The sequence below is a fragment of the Eurosta solidaginis genome, chromosome 4 (genome assembly GCF_040869045.1).
Source record: "Eurosta solidaginis isolate ZX-2024a chromosome 4, ASM4086904v1, whole genome shotgun sequence".
Taxonomy (NCBI): Eukaryota; Metazoa; Arthropoda; class Insecta; order Diptera; family Tephritidae; genus Eurosta; species Eurosta solidaginis.
The window spans coordinates 131040344-131063286 of NC_090322.1; the positions used below are offsets into that span (position 1 = coordinate 131040344).

The 22943-nt window shown below is 38.0% G+C and overlaps 1 protein-coding gene across 3 annotated transcripts in view; it reads left to right on the plus strand.

Annotated features, from left to right (window-relative positions):
• Dsp1 (Dorsal switch protein 1) overlaps positions 1 to 14629 on the plus strand; it is a 242204-nt gene extending 227575 nt beyond the window's left edge. For all 3 annotated transcript variants that reach the window (XM_067782956.1, XM_067782957.1, XM_067782955.1), the window contains exon 6: positions 10951 to 14629. In XM_067782956.1, coding sequence (XP_067639057.1) covers positions 10951 to 11115 — 165 coding nt within the window. In that variant the 3' untranslated portion in view covers positions 11116 to 14629. The remainder of the gene's footprint in view (positions 1 to 10950) is intronic.
• The last annotated feature ends 8314 nt before the right edge of the window (positions 14630 to 22943 follow it).

The following is a 22943-nucleotide window of genomic DNA, read 5'->3' on the forward strand; positions in this document are numbered from 1 at the left end:
GCGGATGATATTGTTATAATTGTAAGAGTATGATTTGAAAGCACCCTTTCTGACATAGTTCAAAGGGCATTGAGGTTAACGAAAGAATGGTGTACTGAAGTGGAGCTAGGTTAGGTTAGGTTAAGAGGGCGTGCGTGGGCGATACCCACACCTCCACTCGGAGACATTTTTGTCCATTGTGAGTGCCTCAGTAAGTACAGAATGGCGGCAAATTCGTTTAGCCCCATTACCTCCTAGCGGTCACCAACGAACCACTTGCTTTCCCTGATGAACCCAAGAAGAAGCGAGACGTCCACCTTCCCAACCTCTGCCAGACTGTCGAATAAGCGTGAGCCCAGAAATCTGAGCCTACTTTTTTGAAGCGCTGGGCATCGGCAGAGAAAGTGGTAGATCGACTCCTCTTCCTCCTCATCCTGACAGCTTCTGCAGAGGGAGCTTGTTGGTATTCGCCACCGTCGGAGCATTGGTGCGATAGCACAATAACCTGTGATGACACCCGTAAGTACCCTCACCGCAGATTTGGTCAGTTTGAGAAGGAAGTTGGTGCCCTTCCTATCCAAGCATGGCCATAAGGACCTTGAGACATCGCAGTCAACCCTATTGGTCCATAGAAAGTCCGTTGCCCTGTTCTCATATTCGTCGATTCTCCCTAGGAGACAACTCAGCGGCGGTCGGGGGGCGTCTCCGTTTATTGTGCAGAACGTCGTTTCTTCTATTTGATCCGCCAACATCTCACCCCTACTGTCCGCCCGCAAGTTTGAATGCCATAGATCGTGATGGGCATTGAAATCGCCTAAGATAATGCGATTGTATCCAGTGAGTAAGGCGCTGTTATTTGGGCGGTATCCACTGGGGCAACATGTGGCAGGAGGGATGTAGATGTTGATGATTTCTAGCTTTGCATCGCCTGACCGGACAGATAAGCCTTGACGTTCTAAGACACTGTCCCTGCGGCCGATGTCATCAAATGTATGATATTGCACAGATTGATGTTTGATAAACGCGAGGCCGCCTCCATTTCCGCTCTCGCGATCTTTTCTGTGGACAGTACACCCAGAACAGGTCTGCAGAGCAGATCTTGCTGTGAGTTTAGTCTCTTGAATCACAGCAATGCGGATGTTGTGCCGCTTTATGAAATCGACTATCTCCGTGATCTTCCCAGTTAATCCATTACAGTTTAACTGCAGAATTCTGATGTGCAAGGGGGGAGACGTCGTCACTCTGGGAGTAAGTGACGGGTGACTACGCCTGGATTGTGGAAGGCTAGGACGCAACTGCTGTAAGGTAGGGGGGGGGGGGGGCGCTAAGGCGTAGAATACGGGACGCCCTAGGGCGTGAACAGCAAGGAGCCACAAAAGATTTATAGAAGTTACGTGGACGTCAAATCCCAGTTATCCACCAATCTAGAACTATTCGTTATCTGGGTCCAGGGTCATAGGGGGATAGAGGGTAACGAGAAGCAAACGAGCTGGCACGTAGGGGCTCATCGAATATGAACGAGGAAATAACCAGTGTCGAAGTAGGCATACCCTTAGCAGTAGCCAAGGGGAATATCCAAAGCTTCTACTTGAATAAAGCACAAACAAAGTGGAATAACATCGCCACCTGTGCAATATCAAAATCCATTTGGCCAAACTATGATGCAAAGAGGACGAGAAGTCTTCTGAACAAATTCAATGCCAACACACGCAAACTGATAGCAGTCTGCACCTGTCATTGGGCAGTAGGTACGCATGCGGAAGAAATGGCCATTCCGTATAACGACTACTGCAGAAGCTGCAAAGATCCAAATGTCAGGGAGACAGTAGAACACTTAATGTGTAAATGCCCGGCTCTAGCTAGAGCCCGGCTAAGGTTCCTTGGTTCTAGAGGACCTCAGAGGGTTATCTGTGATAGCAATCCGGAATATTCTTAATTTTATCAACAACTCTGGCTGGTTGTAATACATTGACCGTAACATTCCGTAGGTTTTTAGACGAATTAATTGGCATCAATATCCAGCTTTAAATTGCTACTTGGGCGACCAGAGTCGCATTCATTTCACCTACCTACCTACGTGGACGTCTGGTTTTGGGATCTAGCCCAGAACAACCTGTGCGATGCAACCATCCCTCGCACGAGACACACTGACAAGAGTATGACCATCCTAAAAAGATCCTTTTCCGGCAGATGTAGCAAAACTATTTCTCGGGACCGGGGCGAGGAGGCGGACCCGGATTGGGTTCTATACCTTCCCGGAACAAGAGAAAATGGAGCAGTCCCGCTGCAAAGAGCTGCTTGGAGAATGAAAATTTGTAGGAGGGACGCAACAAATTAAATGGGGTTACACTGAAATGACAGTCCTTGGTCGGGAGAAATCCCGAGTCGCTCCGGTACATAGAACCGACTTGCCTTGGGAAGCAGGGAGAGGGTCACCTCACTCTACACTGACGGATCCAAAATGGACTGCGGCGTCGACGCAGGTGTTTTCTCCAACCAACTAAAAGTCGCAATCCCCATCCGCCTTCCAAACACAGCTGGCATCTTCCAAGCAGAGCTGCAAGGAATAGAGAGAGCCTGCATCTTCCTGCTGAAGAACCGGATAGACGGTGAGGTAGTCATATACTCCGACAGTCAAGCGGCGCTAAAAGCGCTATAATCACTGTACACATCCTCTAAAGCCGTCGATAACTGTAAGAGGGTGCTACGTGAAGCAGCTAACCAGGCAGCTATCACACTCAGCTGGGTACGCGGCCACAGGAACATTGACGGCAACGAAAAAGCGGATGAAATAGCAAAGGCACGATCATCATTAGACATCACGGAAGCAGTCGCGGTGCATCGACCACTCATATCAATTAAAAGAGACATTCTCACCTATCTTAGAAAAATAGCAATCCGTGATTGGTAATCTACGGACACCTGTAGAATCACCAAACTAATCTGGCCAGAGTACAACCAGAAAAGAACCGATGATCTACTAAATAGGTCTAGGAAGAAAATATACAGAATCACGGCCATATTACAGGGCACTGGCCGTTTGGCCCGCACGCGAGTAGAATGGGTAGGTATCCCCTACAATGAGAGGTGTAGGAGCTGTAGACAGGAGGGTGCCGAGGAATCGGTTACTCACTTCATCTGCGAGTGCCCAGCCCTCGCGAATTTTCGGTCCCGAGCTCTAGGCAACTATGTGTTTTCGGACTTAAGGGCGGTATCAAAATGCCGCATCAAGGACATCAGTTTATTGTTTTAACCAAGTGGTTTGAGAAAAACAATACGCAGGGTACATCAGCCAAAATATAATTGGTTCCAGGAGAAAGTGCATCAAAATGGCGCTACTTTGGCCCGGATCCAAAGCCGGGCAGCACAGCAATCAACCAACCAACGTATTATATAATTTGCCATCAAAAAATTTTATATCAAAAATTCATCGTGCATATATGTATGTATGTATTTACAGTGAAGTCTCGCTTAGGCGGACACTCATTATAGTGCCCCGGTCATATATATAATTGTTACTACAGGCTGGGTACAGTCACAAACATCAGAGTGCCGATATATTGCTGTTTATTGTTTTTGTATTCAATAATCGAGTGTACCTAATTTTAAACTTTTTCTAGTCACACTTATGCTGCTACAATCACACAAATTTAGGGGGCTGTTTTGTTTTGATTTCGAATTCAAAAGTCATTGCGAGCATTTTGTATTTGCAATATAGGAGTATTACATATATGGCTTCGGCAATCAGGAAGCTTTACTTTTCATTTACATAAAAGCGATGCTAAGAAGGGATAGACTATGACACTTCTTAAACTTGAGTACATATTTATCTACCAAAAATTGGTTTTATTCGGCAGCGCCCTCTTTTCATTTGGCAAACACATATGTCATTCTCTCACTTTGTCCGCGTACAAGGAGTTCCCGTCCGTCCATGAGATGTTTTTGGTTGATTTGTAATGAAAACAAGGCCTTAGTATCCGCCGATAAGAGGTTTGTGTCCGCTCAGTTGAGGTTTTTGATCCCATCTTATAGCAAATAACTCTCCGCGACCGGCCAAGAAAGTGTCCGCCTAACGGGGGAAATCTGTTCTAAAAACTGTACCTAAAACTAACCTAATCGAGGTATCCGTTAGGAGGGGTTTCTCTGTATATTAGGTTTAATAGTTCATAGATAGCTATTCAAATAGGGTTGCCATTAATTTATGAAAAAATATTGAAGGCGGCCACCGTGGTGTGATGGTGCTCCGCCTACCACACCGAATGTCCTGGGTTCATACCCCGGACAAAGCACAATCAAAATTTTAGAAATAAGAAAATTTTTCTAAGCGGGGTCGCCCCTCTGCAGTGTTTGGCAAGCACTCCGAGTGTATTTCTGCCATGAAAAGCTCTCAGTGAGAGCTCATCTGCCTCGCAGATGCCGTTCGGAGTCGGCATAAAACAAGTAGGTCCCATCTCGCCAATTTGTAGGAAAAACTAAAAAGGAGCACGACGCAAATTGGAAGAGAAGCTCGGCTTAAAATCTCTTCGGAGGTTATCGCGCCTTACTTTTATTTTTACTACACCAAATATTTTTATTATACTTTTCATGAAAATGAAACGGTATATTAAGTTTGTCACGAATTTCAAAACTATACATGAAAATTTCGCAGGTTGGATACATATAAGACGTTCATTGTTGTCCGAAAAAATTGTCAAGATCGGTCATTTATATAATATATATCCCATGCAACCGATTGTTCAGATATGAGGCTTAGCGTAACTTATTCCTCATTTTAACAGCTAGAAGCTTGAAATTTCACAGGATGTTTACATATAAGGCATACATTGTTGTCTGAAAGAATCGTTAAGATCGGTCAGATCTGGTAACCTTGCCGTGCGCAGACGTGTTTTTGATCGCTCTTCGAATAGTTATTCTTTTTACTTTGTAGACATGTTTTATCTTTTATAAATATTCATTAATATAATAGAAAACAGTTTATGAGTTTAATTTCGTATTAAATCTTTACACAGTGCAATATACATAGTGGCTTTTTGTGCAATTTAAACATTCAGTCTGTGTGTTCATAGATCATAAATTTTCACAAAAATTTGTGACAACTGCATACCTTTTTGTTGGTAGCTGCTATTAGCAAGTCATTGTGTGCCCTTTATGCTTTCTGTTGTGTTCACTGCTGTTGTTGTTGTTGCTGTTGTTGTTGTTGTTGTTGTAGCGATTAGGTTACTCCCCGAAGGCTTTGGGGAGTGTTATCGATGTGATGGTCCTTTGTCGGATACAGATCCGATACGCTCCGGTAACACAGCACCATTAAGGTGCTGGCCCGACCATCTCGGGAACGATTTATATGGCCACATTAAACCTTCAGGCCATCCCTCCCTCCCACCCTCAAGTTCCATGAGGAGCTTGGGGTCGCCAGAGCCTCGTCTGTTAGTGAAGCGGGATTCGCCGCTCGAAGGTGAGGTTGACAATTGGGTTGGAGAAGCTATATATTGTGCTACACAACCCCTTGAATCCCGTGTTCACTGCTAGCTATACGCGGTCTTGCGATTTGCATCCAGTGCTCCAAAATAACTTTCGCTCATATTTTTTGAACAGCTGTTCAATTTATACTATACTTATAGTTTCTTTTTCCTATTTTTCTTTTGGGTTTGTTTAACTTTGCAATTATGTTGGAATGCTGTGTCAAGAAGTGCACCAATCAAAAGAAAATTTCCCGTGGTGATACTTATGTTTGTTGTTGGCTCTGTCATAATATGGCTCATGTTATCTGTGCCGATTACTCTCACACAGGTGGTCGGGTTGTTGACCTAATATCCACCAAAATTGGACTGAACTGGACATGTCATGATTGTCGTTCCGTAGAAAATGACATGCGAGCTTTTATGAGGCAAACTCAGAAGGAGTTCAACAACATTTGTATTGGGTTTCGTGACCTTAACGAAAGATTCAAAACGATGGAAGCTCACTTTAAAAAATTGCAAGTGACATCTGAATCCCCAAAACGTATGAAAAGTGTATGCTCAACAATGATTCCAACTTGTCGCCGAGTCAAGGGCAAAGCTGTCCTTCTAAGAATGTCCCTTCAACCGCGCTGACTGATACGAACAGGCTTGCCAAAGACGTTATGAACAATGCAGCTCAGGAATCTCCACAAATCTCTGTCGAGACTTCTAGCGAGACGATCTCTGGCAAATTAAATGATGCACCAACTAATAGTGATACCTTTGCGGCTGTTTGTTCTACGCAGGCATGCTTAACCAACGAAACGATATCATTTCGTTACGATAATCAACGTTAATAAACGAAACGAAGTCATTTCGTTTCGTTTATTAACGTTAAGATCGTCAAATTAACGAAATGATTTCGTTTCGTTTTCTGCCATATCAAAACGAAATCAAATCGTTTATGTTGATTATTAATTTCAAACTATGCTGGCAAAGCTGATTGATGGCGGAGTCATTAAAGGTGAAAGCATTAGCCAAGCTGATTGCAACTTTTCTCATGAATTTTGACAGTACAAACATTTCTCAGAGTATTTTTGACATTACCACCAACGAATTACACAAACAAATTACATAGAGTTTGTGTGTGTATTCGCGCTCGTTGTTGCCACCTTACGGCTTCACCATGGTTATAGCATTGCCAGCACAATTCAAACATAAAGTATCACGTTTTTGTTAACGTTTTTAACGTTAACGAAAGCCTTTCATTTCGGTTAAAAACGAGATACAATTTATCTTGATAATTTCTTTATCGATAATATTTCGAAGTGTTTCAACGGAAACGGTGGAAATTTTTTGATAAACGATTAGCTTAACGTTAAGGTGCATCCCTGGTTCTACGTCACCAATGTTGATTTCGCTGAACTCCCCAATTCAACCCACACCTCCACCGGTATCTTTAGCTCCAACAATAAAAGTTACCGATACTGGGGTTGTTGCTAGCGATACAAGTGTACCTGAAAAAATAGTACTTCATTGACGGGCTCGATAACCAACGCTAGGTCAAGCAATGCGTTTTCTGTCAACTGTCCTACAACGGCCGCACCTTCCCAGCTCTCTGGTGAGCTATCCGCTACTCCTTTGTGACTGCCGTGCCACCTCGTAGGGCTGTATTTGTGTCCCGATTACACTCCTCGCTTACCGAAAATTATATCGCTCATTACATTTGCTCTAAACTTGGTGTTGCACCCACTAGTAACATCAATATGTAAAAATTTAACTTTAAATATGAGAGAGACATCTCCTCATTTAAAATATCTCTTTCAGATGAATATATCGATAAGGTACTTGATTCCTCTTTTTGGCCTAAGCATACTGTTGTTCACTTGTTCACAAGAAACGCGGGGACCGAATCTGCTTTATTACAGCCAAAAAACGGTATGACGAACACAGTAATAACAACACAAAGGTAATTGCTGATCTGTACCGTCTTCTCATTAATTACCAAAATGTTCGTGGTTTACGATCAAAACTTGGTCCATTCTTCCTTAATTCTTTCAACTTTTCTGCACAAGTTGTAGCTTTTACGGAGACCTGGCTAAAGCCTGATAATTACAATTCTGAGGTTTTTTCAAATAAATATGCTGTTTATCGCCGTGATCGCATCTCTAGAGCGGGAGGTGTCCTTATTGCTGTTGAATCTAACCTATCATCTGAGTTGATTTCGCTGGACAATATCTCTCATATCGAATTCATTGCAGTTAGGCTTTCATTCGGTAGCTATAGCGTAATTGTTTGCTGTTCGTATATACCACCTCGTTCGGATATGGATGTTTATGCGAGTCATAGCTCGGCCATCTGCAATTTGCATTCGCAGTTGGGAGATAACGATCGACTTGCCAACAGTTAGTTGGGTTAATATAAGTGATTCAAACTTTTTAACTCCCACTGCTCAATATGAGTTTCTCAATTGCTTGTTAGACTCATCTCTTTTACAGATTAATAATGTTCCAAATAGTGGAAATAAAATGCTGGATTTAGTATTTGTGGATGGCTCGGTGGGTACAGCCCTTACGCAAATCCCATCTTTATCCCTTCCAGAAGACCCTCTTCACTCTACGCTAGAGATATCACTTGATATCAGCCTACCCCGTTGGATTCAAGTACAAGCTTCTACAAAGCGAATTTCATTATGCTCAATGATCTGTTGGCTTCCCATGATTGGTCGGATCTCTATGCTTGCACTGATGTCGATTCGGCAATCTCTATATTTTACAGTACGCTTGATGGCTTCTTTGATACCTGCATTCCTACGCGCTATACCCTATGTTCGAATAAGCCCCCTTGGTTTTCAAGGCAACTTATCAGACTTAATAACATTAAATTTAGGCTTTATAAGAGGTTCAAGAAATCTTGAGCATCTGCAGACCTCTCTAAATATCTAATAGCTCATTCTAAATTTCACCGTCTTAATCAGCTTTGTTATAAAAATTACTTGAGTTGTTGTAAAGCCCAATTTTTTAAAAATCCAAAAAAGTTTTACAGTTTCGTAAATTCAAATCGGAAAACTTCTGGGTATCCTTCCTCATTAACCTTTGGATGTAAAAAAGCTTCCACTGATGACGACTTTGCTGAACTATTTTCTGAGTTCTTTAAGTCCACTTATTCATCCAGTGGTTTTCATTCAGGTCAATACCCCTATCGCTTAGATAGCTCGAATTCCATTAGGAATCCTGCTATTGATGGTAATATTGTTCTTCAGAGTCTTCAATCTTTTAAGCTCACCTTTCTCCGGGACCGGACGGTGTGCCTAGTTGCGTGCTTAGGTACTGCGCCGAAAACATGTGTGAGCCTATTTTAAAATTATTTGAGCTACCTCTGGGATCTGCGTCATTCCCGCCACTTTGGAAACAGTCTTTTATTATACCGCTGCATAAAAAAGGTAGTAGGTCTAAAGTTGAAAATTACAGGGGTATTGCTAAACTTTCAGCCATTCCTAAACTCTTTGAACAGATTGTTACCAGTCAACTCCAATATCAGTGTTCTAGTCTTTTATCTCCATGCCAACACGGTTTCGTTCGTGAAAGGTCAACCACTACAAATTTGCTTGTATTCACTTCTATAGTTATAGAAATATTTTTAGCGAACAAGCAAACGGATGTCATCTACACGGACTTCAGCAAAGCATTTGATACCGTCAAGCCCATTTACTGGGCTTTCCGTTTCACCTATTAATGTGGCTGAAAAGCTATCTTTCTAACCGGACCCAAAAAGTCCTGTTCAAGTGCAATCTGTCGGAATCGTTCGGAGTTTCCTCCGGTGTACCCCAGAGAAGTCATCTAGGCCCTTTGCTCTTTACCCTTCTCATTAATGACTTGCCACAGACAATATTATATTCCCATACTATAATGTATGCGGATGATGTAAAACTTTGCTACACTTACTGTTCTACCGATTTGAGTTCCTTGGATCATCTTCAGGCCGACTTGGACTCGTTCCAATGTTGGTGCACAACAAATGTACTAGCTTTAAATTGCTCTAAATGTAAGCATATGACATTTCACCGAGTGAAGCCAGCATTGAAACCTTATGTAATAGATGGTACGCTTTTGGAGCGTATATCTATTGCAAATGATCTAGGTGTCCTTTTTGATCCGAAATTGAATTTTAACATGCATATTTCATCCATTGCCAACAAAGCGTTTGGTTTACTTGAATTTTTTAAAAGATGGGCTAAAGAGTTCGATGATCCGTACCTCACTAAGGTTCTTTACACATCGCTGGTTCGTCCAATACTCGAGTATTGCTCATGCGTTTGGTTCCCTGTTTCTCAAAAGCATATAAAGCGTCTTGAGGCAGTTCAAAAGCAATTTTTGATATTCGATTGCACGGCCTTAATTGGGACTCAAGTCTCCACCTTCCTCCATACAGAAATAGACTTCTTCTTATTAACTTACCCACTCTGAAAAATCGGAGAATATTACTGGGGGTATTGTTCATCCATCAGCTCATTATTGGAGAAATTGATTCTGCGGACCTTCTCAGCCTCTTGTTTTTTGTGGTTGCCCCTAGAGTATCCAGACACGACGTTTCTTTTTATTTACCCCTTTGTCGACATAACTTTGTTAAAAATAATCCTCTTCTTATCTGGTGCGCGCACTACAATGACTTGTATAGCTGTATCAGTCTTGAATGTACTTTTGCCACTATACGTAATGCAATACTTGCCTATCTAATTTAAGAGATACAAGCTAATTTAATTTAGTTTGCCGGCATTTATTTCTTCCGTAAAAAACAGGCACTATCTCGTTTAAGGATGGAGGAACATTTATCAACATATATCATTAAGAAGGAACAAGACAGTACTGTGTTGATTGGAATCTGGTGCATTCCAACAACGTTAAAAACATGTTTTTTCATGAGTCAATGAGCGGAATCGTATGCATTCCGGCAGTATAATCTTATGGGTCAGGCATCGAACTGATTGGAATCCGGTGAATTCCAACAACACAGGTCATATTACTTTTTTGTGCCTTGCGATGGCGTATCCTCATTATACTACTCTTAGCACTGCCGGATTCCCATGACATGCTGATTGGAATCTTGTTGCATTCCAACAGCAAGATTGGAAGACACTGCATTCCGAAATCATGCTGAGCGGAATCTGATGCATTCCGCCAGTATAAGATCTCGGTATAAGATCTTATTTCTGCTCATATTTCTTATTATTATTATATTCTGAAATTAAAGTGTAATGTTCAATAATACATCTTTGTTTGTAATATAACATTGTTGAAATCTCGATATATGTATCTTAGATTTTAACTTTTGAGTTGTATATTTATATATCTTTTATATTATGCAGTCGACTATAGTTTGTCGTCGACTTTAAATAATAAATAAATAAATACTTATAATATGTTCCATACAACTAATTGATCAAATTTTTTGAAATTTCAACACATTTTTCAGAATTTGAACACTTAAAAAAAATATATATTCATAAATTGTTTTATCTTTTTCTATTCGGCAGGAAATGACCGAGTACAAAACCAGCGGGAAAATACCAATGTCCGCGCCCTCAATGATAGCACAACAGGCTGCCGCGCAGAAAGCCGCGTTACTCGCCGCAAGTGCACAACAGCATGAGGAGCATGGTGATGATGATGGCGATGGCGATGATGATGAAAATCAGTAGATTTAAGCAAATACAAACCAACAAAAAACCCAGAACAGAAATATAAAAAAAGGAAAAGAAAGCCCAACAAAAAAATTACAGAATGAATTAACACTTTTCCACAAAAAAAAATGGAAATTAATAATTTAATTTTTAAGTGAGTAAAAGAAGAGAATATATTGATTGAGATAAGAAAGAAGCAGAAATATAAAAAATAATAGTAATATGTAATAATAAAATAGACGAGAATTAAAAGAAAAAAAAAACAACAGAAAGATGAACAAGAAGAAAGTACATACGTCTATACAAAGCCTATGTAATAAAAGTGCGTAGTATATATGTACGCTGCAAATGCAACAATTAAAGCTAAAGAAAGTAGATATATATAGCACCAGTACCACAACAACTAATAACAAATATGATGACGTGCTAAAATAATACAACAACAATATGTACTTTATAAAACAATAATGCTTTTTAAAAATGATTGCCGCGCGCATATTTAACGACAAGTACATATGTACTTACGTGCATCCACTACACTCATACGTTATAACTTAAATTTTTAATAAAATCAACAATCAAACTTACAGAGTTTATGAATATTCATACTTACAAAAAAACAAAAATTTTACTTCAAATTTACGCCCCCCAACCCCAACCATCCATGTGATGAGCTCAGTTTGAGTGGGGAATTACATACATCAAACGCAGCGTTACACCATAGCCGTAAGCAAAAAAGAAGCAGATTCTAATTTCAACAGCTAAAATAAAATTTAGCAAACTAAGCATAGTAAAAAAGGCATCTTTGAATAATAACGGTAAAAAACTCATACGATTATATAAATATTTCTGTTTGTATTAGTTTTAGGGCTGTGTCCTTATACGATTGACACTTCTTGCGTTCCAATGAAGTGTGATCCAGATACGGATAGAAATTTAAGATGCAAATGCAACAACAAATTGATCCATATGGAAGACATTGTTGTTGCATTTGCATGTTAAATCTCTATCCGTATCTGGATCACGCTTCATTGGAACGCGAGGACTGATGGATAGATATAAAACTTCTTGCTCTTCCTCTTTTTGCGAGTGACGATCGCAATAGATAGTAGAGCGCTGAGTCATAATCGACTATTTTCATAATATACATCGAAAAGTTTAAAAAATTTTCGAAATATGTTCCATATACATAAGCTAACTGTTTATAACGTTCCATAGATTTAGCGATTATTTGCACAACACCAACATTAAGTATGAAAGATTGGATCGACAAATAGTAGATTATATTTCGATCGACACTCGTCGCAATAGGAGGGGGTTCGGTTGAGAGCACGCGAAGAGGTTCATTTCATCATTCATAAAATCAAATTAAGGTATTTTAAAGGTATTTTACATGGTAATGGTTTGATTAAAGACTACCCAAAAATTTCATCAAACTGGTTAAATCGGGTATCGAAAAACGCGAAATTATGTCAGAATTACGATTCCGAAGAAAAATATAACACCTTCTCTACCGCTGACAAAACGTTTCCTCGAAAGGCCGCACACGAAACGGTTTTTGTAAAACTTTCGATTGGTGAAAGTTGGAATCTTAATCTTCGTACTAATATGAGTGAGGGAAAAAGGCCATGACGCATAGTCATAGTCAAAATAAAATAGGTTTTAAATTTAGTTCCAGCTTTTTGACATAATTTTGTATGAGCTGTCTGCCAAAAAACCTACAATTTAATTTAAACCATATTTTATTTTGACTATGACTATGCGTCTATCATGCCAACCTAATAAAACTGCACTACGTTTTTTTAGCGCACGCAACAACCGGGGTTGTTTGCCCTAACAGAAATAAGTATGCGTTGCAATAATGTAAAACATGTACGCAAACGTCAAATCTAAATGTCACGCAGAATAAAAATGGGAAATCGAGTGAGGTTTTCACGCAGCAAATTAAATTTCGGTTGCTCTCCTACAAGTTGTATGTAATAAAATGTACGTAGGCTAACGCAACATGTCTAATTAACAGCTTTTGACTTCAACGCAGCTACTTTACCAAGTCTTATATTTTTGCGTGCGTTAACAGAACAGCTGATTTAATTTAATTTAAGGATTTCTTATTAATTTTCACATTTTTATAGTCTGCAAAACGAAATCTTATCATCACTGCATAAAGTTTTAAATGCCAAGTGACGTGGCAAAGTTTTAAAAGACGTGGCCTTAAATGCGGATTTACATAAAGACTTTGGTCACTTCAACGCTAAGAAAGCGTCTAGGCGTTCCATTGTTAACTTATGGCGTGTCAAAGCAACAAAGCGAAGCAATGCGATCAAAGCCTTTATGTAAATCCGCCTTATCACTTTCAATTACTTTCTGCATTTTCCACACCACCGGCTCGTTACCGAATCTATATGTGAGTGCTCGGTTTCCCAGTATGACATTCTGACATTTATGACCCATCCTTGGAAACGAATGAACCATTGTTTACAATAGAATGAACAAACTGCTGATACTTAAGAACCATCCTTGGAAACGAATTGAGAAAGAATGAATGAATGTTTTATTACTATTTATCTGTGACTTGACCGCTAAAGTTGTATACTCAATTGCGCAGTTTATTGTTAAAAAAAATAATCGTTTAATTAGTGCATAATTGAATATTCGACTAATCAAAAATTTTGACCAATCAATTAATCGCGCAGCCCTAATTAACTGGCTTTATTTACGTAAATATTTTGATTTATTGTACTAGCAATAAATGTTAGGATTAATGAGAGACAAATCACTCATAGCTAAGTGGTAAATCAAGAATGTAAAGAGAATACAAACATATTATTTTATTTTTTTTTTTTAATGTTATTCACGTCTCTTTATTTCACAACTGTTGTCTAAAAATAATTGCATATATACGTAAATTTTCGCTTGACTTAGAATACAAATGCAATAGAATTTCTCTTTTCTTTTTCTCTATTATTAATTCGATTCTTATTTGAACATATACATATTTTTATTTGATTTAATTTTCAATGCATTTAATGTGAACAATATGGCGCAAAATTTTAATTAAAAAAGATTATAATTAACTTAAATCGTTTGTTTATTTTGTAAAAAAAATATATTTCTCAATTAAAAAAAAAAAAGTATAAACCAACTAAATGTTAAAGCAAACTAAAACAGAACAAGGACAATTAAAAACATAAATATTTTGAAATACTTTTACAAACAAGTGCGGATGGACTTCTGTATGAAAACTATGAAAGCGAGTATCTCGAATGTGAATATTTTGAGGCAATTAATAACACTATAATTAATAAGAATTATGTAATAGTTGTAGATGTTAAAACACTGCTGACCACAATATACATAAGCAAATAACCACACAATTGAACAATTGTATACCATACTCATTAAACAGCAGATTAGAAAACTAAAAACAAACAATAACAAGAATACAAAAAACATGCAAACAATATAAATACATACATATGTATAATGTACGATAAGATTTAGAATATACGTATGGTGAAAAACCAAAAACAAATCATTTTTTCTTAATTCTGGCAACTGATTCCTCCATTGTGGATAAAACAAGTGTGCTATCTTATCCGTCATCTGTCTGACAGGATGTTCAAGATGACTACTTTTTAGCGTTTTGGCTGTGTTTTGACAGCGTGTTCAATATGGCGAACCATACGGTCGGCTATCTTCAGCGGGTGATAGAAAGAGATACAGGATGAGACAACGATAGGCACTTTAAAAACCAGGTGATGTTGTAGCAGTGCGTCGCCTCATCCAATAGGCGCGACCAATCACAAACTGCCATCAATATCCTCTAACGGGAGTCCAAGTCCGACGCCTGTTTGTGAATATGAATGAGGACCTGCTTGTGATTTTTTGCTTCATATGGCTGTGCTCTCAGGTTCTGTATTTCCTCATAATGCTTACGGAGATGACCTCTTAAGCCCCTGGGAGCTGTGGCCTCATCAAACAGATGTCTGTTGGGATGCCCAGCACCCCTATTCTGCATTTCGAACTGAACTGAAATTTTCTCAGTTTGGTAACTTTGCTATCCTGCGTTCCGTTTTCGTTCAGTCCATGTTCGAAAGTCTCGATTTGACGTGTTCTCCATTTCGAGCGGAGTTTCATTTTTCTAAGTTGCGAATTAGTTGACGGAGATTCTTTTGATTTTTATTTTCGCGGGCTTCAAAGCGCAATTTTTTAGAAAATATGTAAGTAAAATATACACTAATGTTTATAAAAAATATTTTAAAACAAACTTTTTACTTTTTTGTGATCTTGCAGGGCAACAAGTACAACGCCGGATCAATACGAAAAGTTGTTGGAAATGCTTTCAATAAAAGGAGATATAGCGCAGGATTCTCAAAAATGCCTAAGGAAGAAGTCCAGGCGTTTTGGCAAGATGTTGCATCGGTATTGAACGCACTAGGTCCCACATAGAAAGAAGCCAATTTATGGAGAAAGGTAAGATTATCCTCAAAATAACTTATGTTTTCCTAATACTTGTATGCGACTGGCTACAGCAGTATAATCATTATCACTGCTATTTTCTTCTTCTTCTAACACAGTAATAACAACACAGAGGTAATTGCTGATCTGTACCGTCTTCTCATTAATTACCAAAATGTTCGTGGTTTACGATCAAAACTTGGTCCATTCTTCCTTAATTCTTTCAACTTTTCTGCACAAGTTGTAGCTTTTACGGAGACCTGGCTAAAGCCTGATAATTACAATTCTGAGGTTTTTTCAAATAAATATGCTGTTTATCGCCGTGATCGCATCTCTAGAGCGGGAGGTGTCCTTATTGCTGTTGAATCTAACCTATCATCTGAGTTGATTTCGCTGGACAATATCTCTCATATCGAATTCATTGCAGTTAGGCTTTCATTCGGTAGCTATAGCGTAATTGTTTGCTGTTCGTATATACCACCTCGTTCGGATATGGATGTTTATGCGAGTCATAGCTCGGCCATCTGCGATTTGCATTCGCAGTTGGGAGATAACGATCGACTTGCCAACAGTTAGTTGGGTTAATATAAGTGATTCAAACTTTTTAACTCCCACTGCTCAATATGAGTTTCTCAATTGCTTGTTAGACTCATCTCTTTTACAGATTAATAATGTTCCAAATAGTGGAAATAAAATGCTGGATTTAGTATTTGTGGATGGCTCGGTGGGTACAGCCTTTACGCAAATCCCATCTTTATCCCTTCCAGAAGACCCTCTTCACCCTACGCTAGAGATATCACTTGATATCAGCCTACCCCGTTGGATTCAAGTACAAGCTTCTACAAAGCGAATTTCATTATGCTCAATGATCTGTTGGCTTCCCATGATTGGTCGGATCTCTATGCTTGCACTGATGTCGATTCGGCAATCTCTATATTTTACAGTACGCTTGATGGCTTCTTTGATACCTGCATTCCTACTCGCTATACCCTATGTTCGAATAAGCCCCCTTGGTTTTCAAGGCAACTTATCAGACTTAATAACATTAAATTTAGGCTTTATAAGAGGTTCAAGAAATCTTGAGCATCTGCAGACCTCTCTAAATATCTAATAGCTCATTCTAAATTTCACCGTCTTAATCAGCTTTGTTATAAAAATTACTTGAGTTGTTGTAAAGCCCAATTTTTTAAAAATCCAAAAAAGTTTTACAGTTTCGTAAATTCAAATCGGAAAACTTCTGGGTATCCTTCCTCATTAACCTTTGGATGTAAAAAATCTTCCACTGATGACGACTTTGCTGAACTATTTTCTGAGTTCTTTAAGTCCACTTATTCATCCAGTGGTTTTCATTCAGGTCAATACCCCTATCGCTTAGATAGCTCGAATTCCATTAGGAATCCTGCTATTGATGGTAATATTGTTCTTCAGAGTCTTCAATCTTTTAAGCTCACCTTTCTCCGGGACCGGACGGTGTGCCTAGTTGCGTGCTTAGGTACTGCGCCGAAAACATGTGTGAGCCTATTTTAAAATTATTTGAGCTACCTCTGGGATCTGCGTCATTCCCGCCACTTTGGAAACAGTCTTTTATTATACCGCTGCATAAAAAAGGTAGTAGGTCTAAAGTTGAAAATTACAGGGGTATTGCTAAACTTTCAGCCATTCCTAAACTCTTTGAACAGATTGTTACCAGTCAACTCCAATATCAGTGTTCTAGTCTTTTATCTCCATGCCAACACGGTTTCGTTCGTGAAAGGTCAACCACTACAAATTTGCTTGTATTCACTTCTATAGTTATAGAAATATTTTTAGCGAACAAGCAAACGGATGTCATCTACACGGACTTCAGCAAAGCATTTGATACCGTCAAGCCCATTTACTGGGCTTTCCGTTTCACCTATTAATGTGGCTGAAAAGCTATCTTTCTAACCGGACCCAAAAAGTCCTGTTCAAGTGCAATCTGTCGGAATCGTTCGGAGTTTCCTCCGGTGTACCCCAGAGAAGTCATCTAGGCCCTTTGCTCTTTACCCTTCTCATTAATGACTTGCCACAGACAATATTATATTCCCATACTATAATGTATGCGGATGATGTAAAACTTTGCTACACTTACTGTTCTACCGATTTGAGTTCCTTGGATCATCTTCAGGCCGACTTGGACTCGTTCCAATGTTGGTGCACAACAAATGTACTAGCTTTAAATTGCTCTAAATGTAAGCATATGACATTTCACCGAGTGAAGCCAGCATTGAAACCTTATGTAATAGATGGTACGCTTTTGGAGCGTATATCTATTGCAAATGATCTACGTGTCCTTTTTGATCCGAAATTGAATTTTAACATGCATATTTCATCCATTGCCAACAAAGCGTATGGTTTACTTGAATTTTTTAAAAGATGGGCTAAAGAGTTCGATGATCCGTACCTCACTAAGGTTCTTTACACATCGCTGGTTCGTCCAATACTCGAGTATTGCTCATGCGTTTGGTCCCCTGTTTCTCAAAAGCAGGCATGCTTAACCAACGAACCGATATCATTTCGTTACGATAATTAACGTTAGTAAACGAAACAAAGTCATTTCGTTTCGTTTATTAACGTTAAGAACGTCAAATTAACGAAATGATTTTGTTTCGTTTTCTGCCATATCAAAACGAAATCAAATCGTTTATGTTGATTATTAATTTCAAACTATGCTGGCAATGCTATATTATCCATTTTGATGGCGTAGTCATTAAAGGTGAAAGCATTGGCCAAGCTGATTGCAACTTTTCTCATGAATTTTGACAGTACGAACATTTCTCAGAGTATTTTTGACATTACCACAAACGAATTACACAAACAAATTGTATGGAGTTTGTGTGTATGTCCGCTCGCTGTTACCACCTTACGGCTTCACCATTGGCTATAGCATTGCCAGCACAATTCAAATATAAAGTATCACGTTTTTGTTAACGTTTTTAACCTTAACGAAAGGTTTTTGTTTCGGTTAAAAACGAGATACAATTTATCTTGATAATTTCTTTATCGATAATATTTAGAAGTGTTTCAACGGAAACGGTGGAAATTTTTTGATAAACGATTAGCTTAACGTTAAGGTGCATCCCTGCTCAAAAGCATATAAAGCGTCTTGAGGCAGTTCAAAAGCAATTTTTGATATTCGCATTGCGCGGCCTTAATTGGGACTCAAGTCTCCACCTTCCTCCATACAGAAATAGACTTCTTCTTATTAACTTACCCACTCTGAAAAATCGGAGAATATTACTGGGGGTATTGTTCATCCATCAGCTCATTATTGGAGAAATTGATTCTGCGGACCTTCTCAGCCTCTTGTTTTTTGTGGTTGCCCTTAGAGTATCCAGACACGACGTTCCTTTTTATTTACCCCTTTGTCGACATAACTTTGTTCAAAATAATCCTCTTCTTATCTGGTGCGCGCACTACAATGACTTGTATAGCTGTATCAGTCTTGATACTTTTGCCACTATACGTAATGCAATACTTGCCTATCTAATTTAAGAGATACAAGCTAATTTAATTTAGTTTGCCGGCATTTATTTCTTCCGTCAAAAACAGGCACTATCTCGTTTAAGGATGGAGGAACATTTATCAACATATATCATTAAGAAGGAACAAGACAGTACTGTGTTGATTGGAATCTGGTGCATTCCAACAACGTTAAAAACATGTTTTTTCATGAGTCAATGAGCGGAATCGTATGCATTCCGGCAGTATAATCTTATGGGTCAGGCATCGAACTGATTGGAATTCGGTGAATTCCAACAACACAGGTCATATTACTTTTTTGTGCCTTGCGATGGCGTATCCTCATTATACTACTCTTAGCACTGCCGGATTCCCATGACATGCTGATTGGAATCTTGTTCCATTCCAACAGCAAGATTGGAAGACACTGCATTCCGAAATCATGCTGAGCGGAATCTGATGCATTCCGCCAGTATAAGATCTCGGTATAAGATCTTATTTCTGCTCATATTTCTTATTATTATTATATTCTGAAATTAAAGTGTAATGTTCAATAATACATCTTTGTTTGTAATATAACATTGTTGAAATCTCGATATATGTATCTTAGATTTTAACTTTTGAGTTGTATATTTATATATCTTTTATATTATGCAGTCGACTATAGTTTGTCGTCGACTTTAAATAATAAATAAATAAATACTTATAATATGTTCCATACAACTAATTGATCAAATTTTTTGAAATTTCAACACATTTTTCAGAATTTGAACACTTAAAAAAAATATATATTCATAAATTGTTTTATCTTTTTCTATTCGGCAGGAAATGACCGAGTACAAAACCAGCGGGAAAATACCAATGTCCGCGCCCTCAATGATAGCACAACAGGCTGCCGCGCAGAAAGCCGCGTTACTCGCCGCAAGTGCACAACAGCATGAGGAGCATGGTGATGATGATGGCGATGGCGATGAAAATCAGTAGATTTAAGCAAATACAAACCAACAAAAAACCCAGAACAGAAATATAAAAAAAGGAAAAAAAAGCCCAACAAAAAAATTAAAGAATGAATTAACACTTTTCCACAAAAAAAAAAATGGAAATTAATAATTTAATTTTTAAGTGAGTAAAAGAAGAGAATATATTGATTGAGATAAGAAAGAAGCAGAAATATAAAAAATAATAGTAATATGTAATAATAAAATAGACGAGAATTAAAAGAAAAAAAAACAACAGAAAGATGAACAAGAAGAAAGTACATACGCCTATACAAAGCCTATGTAATAAAAGTGCGTAGTATATATGTACGCTGCAAATGCAACAATTAAAGCTAAAGAAAGTAGATATATATAGCACCAGTACCACAACAACTAATAACAAATACGATGACGTGCTAAAATAATACAACAACAATATGTAATTTATAAAACAATAATGCTTTTTAAAAATGATTGCCGCGCGCATATTTAACGACAAGTACATATGTACTTACGTGCATCCACTACACTCATACGTTATAACTTAAATTTTTAATAAAATCAACAATCAAACTTACAGAGTTTATGAATATTCATACTTACAAAAAAACAAAAATTTTACTTCAAATTTACGCCACCCAACCCCAACCTTCCATGTGATGAGCTCAGTTTGAGTGGGGAATTACATACATCAAACGCAGCGTTACAACATTGCCGTAAGCAAAAAAGAAGCAGATTCTAATTTCAACAGCTAAAATAAAATTTAGCAAACTAAGCATAGTAAAAAAGGCATCTTTGAATAATAACGGTAAAAAACTCATACGATTATATAAATATTTCTGTTTGTATTAGTTTTAGGGCTGTGTCCTTATACGATTGACACTTCTTGCGTTCCAATGAAGTGTGATCCAGATACGGATAGAAATTTAAGATGCAAATGCAACAACAAATTGATCCATATGGAAGACATTGTTGTTGCATTTGCATGTTAAATCTCTATCCGTATCTGGATCACGCTTCATTGGAACGCGAGGACTGATGGATAGATATAAAACTTCTTGCTCTTCCTCTTTTTGCGAGTGACGATCGCAATAGATAGTAGAGCGCTGAGTCATAATCGACTATTTTCATAATATACATCGAAAAGTTTAAAAAATTTTCGAAATATGTTCCATATACATAAGCTAACTGTTTATAACGTTCCATAGATTTAGCGATTATTTGCACAACACCAACATTAAGTATGAAAGATTGGATCGACAAATAGTAGATTATATTTCGATCGACACTCGTCGCAATAGGAGGGAGTTCGGTTGAGAGCACGCGAAGAGGTTCATTTCATCATTCATAAAATCAAATTAAGGCATTTTAAAGGTATTTTACATGGTAATGGTTTGATTAAAGACTCCCCAAAAATTTCATCAAACTGGTTAAATCGGGTATCGAAAAACGCGAAATTATGTCAGAATTACGATTCCGAAGAAAAATATAACACCTTCTCTACCGCTGACAAAACGTTTCCTCGAAAGGCCGCACACGAAACGGTTTTTGTATAACTTTCGATTGGTGAAAGTTGGAATCTTAATCTTCGTACTAATATGAGTGAGGGAAAAAGGCCATGACGCATAGTCATAGTCAAAATAAAATAGGTTTTAAATTTAGTTCCAGCTTTTTGACATAATTTTGTATGAGCTGTCTGCCAAAAAACCTACAATTTAATTTAAACCATATTTTATTTTGACTATGACTATGCGTCTATCATGCCAACCTAATAAAACTGCACTACGTTTTTTTAGCGCACGCAACAACCGGGGTTGTTTGCCCTAACCGAAATAATTATGCGTTGCAATAATGTAAAACATGTACGCAAACGTCAAATCTAAATGTCACGCAGAATAAAAATGGGAAATCGAGTGAGGTTTTCACGCAGCAAATTCAATTTCGGTTGCTCTCCTACAAGTTGTATGTAATAAAATGTACGTAGGCTAACGCAACATGTCTAATTAACAGCTTTTGACTTCAACGCAGCTACTTTACCAAGTCTTATATTTTTGCGTGCGTTAACAGAACAGCTGATTTAATTTAATTTAAGGATTTCTTATTAATTTTCACATTTTTATAGTCTGCAAAACGAAATCTTATCATCACTGCATAAAGTTTTAAATGCCAAGTGACGTGGCAAAGTTTTAAAAGACGTGGCCTTAAATGCGGATTTACATAAAGACTTTGGTCACTTCAACGCTAAGAAAGCGTCTAGGCGTTCCATTGTTAACTTATGGCGTGTCAAAGCAACAAAGCGAAGCAATGCGATCAAAGCCTTTATGTAAATCCGCCTTATCACTTTCAATTACTTTCTGCATTTTCCACACCACCGGCTCGTTACTGAATCTATATGTGAGTGCTCGGTTTCCCAGTATGACATTCTGACATTTATGACCCATCCTTGGAAACGAATGAACCATTGTTTACAATAGAATGAACAAACTGCTGATACTTAAGAACCATCCTTGGAAACGAATTGAGAAAGAATGAATGAATGTTTTATTACTATTTATCTGTGACTTGACCGCTAAAGTTGTATACTCAATTGCGCAGTTTATTGTTAAAAAAATAATCGTTTAATTAGTGCATAATTGAATATTCGACTAATCAAAAATTTTGACCAATCAATTAATCGCGCAGCCCTAATTAACTGGCTTTATTTACGTAAATATTTTGATTTATTGTACTAGCAATAAATGTTAGGATTAATGAGAGAGAAATCACTCATAGCTAAGTGGTAAATCAAGAATGTAAAGAGAATACAAACATATTATTTTATTTTTTTTTTTTAATGTTATTCACGTCTCTTTATTTCACAACTGTTGTCTAAAAATAATTGCATATATACGTAAATTTTCGCTTGACTTAGAATACAAATGCAATAGAATT